Source organism: Gossypium hirsutum, chromosome A10 (genome assembly GCF_007990345.1).
Source record: "Gossypium hirsutum isolate 1008001.06 chromosome A10, Gossypium_hirsutum_v2.1, whole genome shotgun sequence".
Classification (NCBI taxonomy): Eukaryota; Viridiplantae; Streptophyta; class Magnoliopsida; order Malvales; family Malvaceae; genus Gossypium; species Gossypium hirsutum.
In genome coordinates, this window is record NC_053433.1 from 58,877,519 (window position 1) to 58,883,373 (window position 5,855).

At 36.0% G+C, this 5,855-nt stretch overlaps 1 protein-coding gene and 1 pseudogene across 1 annotated transcript; both read right to left on the reverse strand.

The window, feature by feature from the left end:
* Positions 1 to 649: 649 nt before the first annotated feature.
* Positions 650 to 3,427, reverse strand: LOC107896202 (serine/threonine receptor-like kinase NFP; annotated as a pseudogene).
* A 547-nt stretch (positions 3,428 to 3,974) lies between these two features.
* Positions 3,975 to 5,643, reverse strand: LOC107897871 (photosynthetic NDH subunit of subcomplex B 5, chloroplastic). Its single transcript, XM_016823457.2, has 5 exons — positions 5,129 to 5,643; positions 4,912 to 4,972; positions 4,709 to 4,830; positions 4,327 to 4,623; positions 3,975 to 4,220 (listed from the first exon to the last, which is right to left on the reverse strand). The coding sequence occupies exons 1-4, from the start codon at positions 5,378 to 5,380 to the stop codon at positions 4,393 to 4,395; spliced, it is 666 nt and encodes a 221-aa protein (XP_016678946.1). The 5' UTR covers positions 5,381 to 5,643; the 3' UTR covers positions 3,975 to 4,220; positions 4,327 to 4,392.
* Between the last annotated feature and the right edge of the window lie 212 nt (positions 5,644 to 5,855).

Here is a 5,855-nt window from a genome sequence, read left to right on the forward strand (position 1 = left end):
TACATCATATATTTTTCGTTAAATTTGAAGTATCATTTAGAATTAATGTTTTTGGTTGTATTTTTTTATGCTAAATTTGTTGTTTTTGGCTACATTTTATGCTATATTTGTTGTATTTGGTTGGATTTTAATGTAGGAAGGCTGGATATTGGTGAAAAAAATGCATTGCAAATCTGCCAAAATTAGCAACGTTTGTGGGAAAAACGCCGCTAAAAGCCATGACTTTTAGCGGTGCATTTTTTTCAAACGCCACTAAAAGTCATGGCTTTTAGCGGCATTTTTTTTAAATAAACGCCACCAATTTTTGCGGCGTTACCTATAGAGGCGTTTTTTGCGGCGTTTTCAAAAGTGCCGCTAAAAGTCTATTTTCTTGTATTGAGAGCAAATTGATATTTTTATTAAAAAATTCATTCATTTCTAATGTTGAAAAATGGTTCCTACACATCAGCATGAGGTACACATGACACGTGACATGTCACTGTCTAGTTATTCTATTAATCATGCTAATTTTTAACAGTGTAAATGGATAAATTTTATAACATAAACGACAAATTTTCTCTTTTATGTGATATATATAGACTAATTTGTCTATTTTTTAGCACAAATACAAAATACAATCTAACTTTCAGTAAAGATCATGATACTTTCATCTATTTTTGCAATAATTGATCTTGATACCCGTATGTGAATATGAATCAAAACATTTAACAATATTCACCTTGGAAAAAGAGGAGGAGGTGATAACCCATCTTCCGAGACATGGAAAAACAAATCATGAGTCATGGACAAAGCATATACAACATCCACCATCCTAGGCCTCCTTCTTGAGTCTTTATTCATACATGCGATGGCAATCCCCATTACATTCATCACACTCTCCATCCAACGCCCCTCTCCTTATAAACCTCCATCCATAAACTCCTTCACTTTCTTCACCTTTCTGTCCTCACTCCCATCCAAAACCCTATTAACACTTCCCTAAAGCAGCTTCCCTCCTTCACCAATGGCTTCCCTGCCAGACACTAGCTTAAGCAAAACAACTCCAAAAGAGAAAACATCCATCTTCGTCAACACCACCCCGTCTGCAACATATTCGGGCGCAATGTAACCTTGGGTGCCAACGATGTGCATGGTTATTGTATTGCAGCCGGATTTGGCCAGTCCGAAATTGGCAATTTTGGCCCTCATGTTGGAATACAACAGAATGCTGCCGCTTTTGATGTCTTTGTGTACAACTTTTGGCCTTGTATGTTCATGGATGTATTGCAGGCCGTTTGCCACATCAATGGCAATCCTTAACCTTGTTTTCCAATTTAGTTTTCCATTGTTGTTTTGATGAAGCCAAGAGTAAAGGCAGCCATTTTCGATGAACTCGTATACCAGATAGCAAGTTGTATGTTCAGGGTCTATGCAAAACCCCTCCAACTTCACCAGATTTCCATGGTTTACCTTCAAAATCAAAATCATGGTTCAGTCCATTAATCAAATCATGCTTACTTTAGGAATAAAAGAAAAGGTTATAGGCAATCTTGGAGAGGATAAAAGTATTATAGAAGATCCTATATTAGGAATCAAATTGCATCTTGTTATCTTTATTTAAAAAAAGGTAAATTAGTCCTGTTAAATAAAAGAGTAAATTAGTCTTATTAAAAATACAAAGCATTTTTACTATTAAAAATTAATCTCTGTACATCTAAGGTTATTCTGTCCGTCATGTTAATTTTTAATATTAAAAATGGATTAAATTTTTAATACAAAAAATTTATTTACTCTTTAATTTAACTTAAAGAAATTAATTTACTTATTTTTCTAATAATAAAAAAATACAATTTAACCCTCTCTCAATCATACTTTTACTTCTTAGAACTATTATGAGTTCAATTATTTAGTTATGGAAATGCGATGATCTAAGAGTATTCCCCCACAATATCGGTAATGATACCAGCCAAAAAAACAAGCAGGAAATAGGTGGGACATTCAAAGATGTAAATATTATACCATACCATAAAATAGGATTTGTCATCGTCTCCATGGCATTTGACTTCATATATTTTTATGCTTCTTTCCTACTACATTATCATCTAATGAATAGACAGATCACTTAAACTAACCACTATTTTATTGGTAATATAAATTCAAACGTTTGCTATTATCATTTGTTAGTGAGGTCCTTCCATTGATGTCCTTATTTTCAATTATGTTCATTTTATTAGGATTCCTTTCACTTAAGTCCTTGCAGAAGTCTTAACAGATTAGTCCTAAACAAAGAAGAGGAAAAAAAATGTTATTCAGAACGAATCAAATGATACCTTCTGTAAGATCTTAAGCTCTTCACGTGCATTCCACTTCATCTTCTTTATGGCATAGATACCTCCATTAATGGAACCTTTATAAACAGATCCTTGAATCAAACAACTCTCATCAAAGCAATCAGTGGCTTCTCTAAGTTCTTCAATGTTGAACACCCTGTACTTATCCAAGCAATCTGATACATCCGCCAGCAAATTTACTTCATTTCCCTTCATTAGCATCCCTGGCCTATTAAACTGTATCTTCTGATTATCCTCAGGCCTTTCCATGTCTCTTTTCTTGGAAAAGACATCTCTATAAAGCAACACAACAAAGAAAAAATTAAAAATAATCCCACAAATTCCCAACCCAATTGCCAATCCTACTATGGCCCTTTTCTTCTCAGCATTTCCAGGAGAGGCTGCTGAAGGTGCCTTAGGCTGAGGTAACACAGGCAGTTTATTAACTGGAATGAAAATGGTATCAAAAGGGTATATTTTATTTCCATTCATGTTGTTTATATCATGAGTTCGAACTCCGAATCTTGAGGCGACTAATGATAAGTTGTCATAAGGCTGAAACACATAAGAAACAAGGTAATTCACTCCAGTTTTAGCCTGAGTTTCATTAGGACACTTGCAGAAGATCGGAAAGACAATTTCGTCCCCTATTTTGAGTCGGGTAGGAACGGAACTCGGATTGAAAACTTCGACAGATTGGTAAGTGGTAAGGTTTTGAAAGTTCCTAGTTGACACGAGATAGAAAGTATCGCCTCCTTTGATTGTGTAAGTGAGGTTGGCAGCTGAAAGGCTACCAAAAGTAGCGGTAACGGAGTTACAAGAACATGTTATGGGAACAAAGAGGGACTGGTAAGGGATGAGAGGAGACGAAGGGGAGGAAATATTGCTTGGTTGTGATATCATTAGACGACTAACATGGAAAAGATCGCCAATGGAAGCCAGGTCAAGGAAGTTTTAGGAGAGGTGGCTCTGTAGAAAACGTAGGTTTGGCATGGATAAGTGGTCTGGTTAGGTGTGCAAGTGTAGCCTGTGGTGCTTGGTTGGGCTTGGGAACCATGGAAGAGAAACAAGAGAAGGAACCAAGAGAAAAACACTTGCTGGTGGGGTTTGATTCTCATTTCTTTTTTTCTCTGGTTCTTGCTCTGGTTTCGAGCCTTTGACCCTCATCTGGTTTGTTTATAAACTATATAAGTGAAACTGAAAAATTCTTTCTTTGACAATCAAGCTGCCATGGAAATAATATTATTAGAATTAAAGAATTTATAGTTTATGCATCAACCAATGACATTGCTATAGATATTGTTTCTGCAAAATTTTAACTGGTGAGTGATTAACTTTGACCAGGCCATTCGTAACCTTGTATGATTGTTAAGATTAAAAGCTATATTTGAATGCAAAGGAAGCTTTCAAATATTTAGGGATAAAAACTATATATTTTAAAAGGAACTAGTTAAAATGATGTGGTATTTCTTTGTTACTTGGAATATCGGTGTTTATTTTCCAAATATTAAAATAAAAAATGAGCATACTTATGTCCCATGTCACCTCTGAGTCCGAGTAACATAGGTACTACCTTCAAGGTCCTATTTCCAGAGCATTATTTGCAGAATGTGAAGAAAATTTCAGTCCATAAGAAAAGCAGAAATTTTAGCCGAGAATGAGGTATAAACAGTAGAATTTGCATATAATCTTATTCTCGGTACTCAATGGAATAGAGCCTTTATATCTTCAAAAACAAATGATGGAAACTGATATAGTAGGCATTCAAATTAATCTTGTAAAGCAATCATCATAAAAGCACTCCCAAAGCTCTTACACCTATGATGAAGTTTTAGCAGCCTACATAAGGCGACAGTTTCGATTTAGTATCTACTGCAATCGAACGTGATAGCATCGGACCGAAAAATACATCTGCAATCACAATATAGATGGCTTACTGATTAGGAGATCCTCTTAACACAAACATAGAAATCAATAAAAACTCTCTTCTCAAAAACAAGGGAAAAAGAAACTATACCTTCCAGTCCATGCTCACATGACAGTAGCTAATAATTACAGTTCTCTTTTTCTTCTCGAAAGAAATTTATCTCTTTGTTATATCATCTTTCTTGATAGTGAAATCCCAGAGATCTCCATATTTCTCATTAAAATCCCAAATGCTCATGGTATTGTAGTCGTTTATTAACTTATCACGAGCTCCCCTTTCCATGTTATATATCTGTGGCTCAAAGTGGTGAGGCTTATCTGGTTTATCCATCTCAATTATACAAAATATAGCCGTAAACACTCCAGCTCCTATGAACAAGTACTCCCCCTACAACATTAAATTCATCTTGTTAATCTTATCTGTTTTTCTTTTCAAAATATAGAAAGATAAATGAAGATATGAAATGAATTACTGGAACATTGAAAAACATTCCGGCAGCAACTGCAGGGAGGAAGAGCCATGAAATAAAGCCTTGGAATCCTGTTGGAGGTTCAATAGCTTCAATGTCATCAGCAATGGCTCCCCAAAATGTTCCTGAAGTAAAAAAGCTTCAACAGTTATATGTTGTTTCACCATTGGTTAAACAAAAACATCAAATTTAACTCTTTCATGTACCTTTCTCCTCTCCTTCAAAGTAAGTATGGTGCCCATCATATTCTCCATACTTAAAATCTTCCTATAATTCAACAAAACATAAGCATTGAAATGAACCAGCATATTCATATAACAAAAATGTATACTCTTGTACTCATATACATACAGAAGACAGGCTGGGATATGAATACTTTTAAGTAAAGCAATTAGATTAGAAGTAGAAACGAAAAGAACTGACAGAGCTGACGCTGTTGGTGGCCCATCTGTCAAGAGGGTCTTCATTGAGATCAGGTTCAATCTCAGACAACCCTGCAGCATTCAATCTTGTGAAGTTGATTCTTCCATCCCCATGGTTTCTAACCAGCTTGAACTTAACAAGACCAACCTCTCTTTGGTTCTTCATTACATTAACTCTGGTTTCAACCTTCTTACACCTGATTTTAGGCACTGAACTTACTGAGACAACTGAGAGTGCTGCCTGAACTGCCATTTTCTTTTCTTTTTTTTGTTTCTTTGTTTATCTTCCTTGTGAGCATGTAACGCCCCCCCCCCCGGAGGGCGGCCTTCTTAACGAAGTGAGGTTTCTACGCAACTGCTAGGTGTATGAATGACCAATTAGATTGAACCACGTTGCACGTAGGGGACCTACTTGTTGAGGTACGTGGTGCATTTTGGTTGGGGGTTCTCCCATAGTTCCTGTGAGACTTGGGTTGGTTTAATCAGGCGTTAAATGAAGGATGGAGAATGCTTTGTTCCTTATCCACTTTTTAGGACGAGGAAAATATAAAGGCCGAAACTAAGCAGTGGAACTCCGCACACGGGCCAATTCGGCCTGTCAAGGCTGGTGGATAAAGGCCTACCATAGCTAAGAATACTTGGTATAAAATGTTCTGTTTTTCTAACTTGAGGCGTCCGATTAACCTGAAAATGTAAAATGAATTAGGTACAAGTAGTCGTTTTTTTTT

What these genes read in the sequence shown, in the direction of transcription:
- LOC107897871 (XM_016823457.2), bottom strand. Translation starts at nt 5,380, where the DNA reads ATGGCAGTTCAGGCAGCACTCTCAGTTGTCTCAGTAAGTTCAGTGCCT. An exon ending in CCACCAACAGCGTCAGCTCT is followed by an intron (nt 4,973 to 5,128) that starts GTCAGTTCTTTT and finishes GTTGAATTATAG; the next exon opens with GAAGATTTTAAGTATGGAGA. An exon ending in GAATGTTTTTCAATGTTCCA is followed by an intron (nt 4,624 to 4,708) that starts GTAATTCATTTC and finishes TTAATGTTGTAG; the next exon opens with GGGGAGTACTTGTTCATAGG.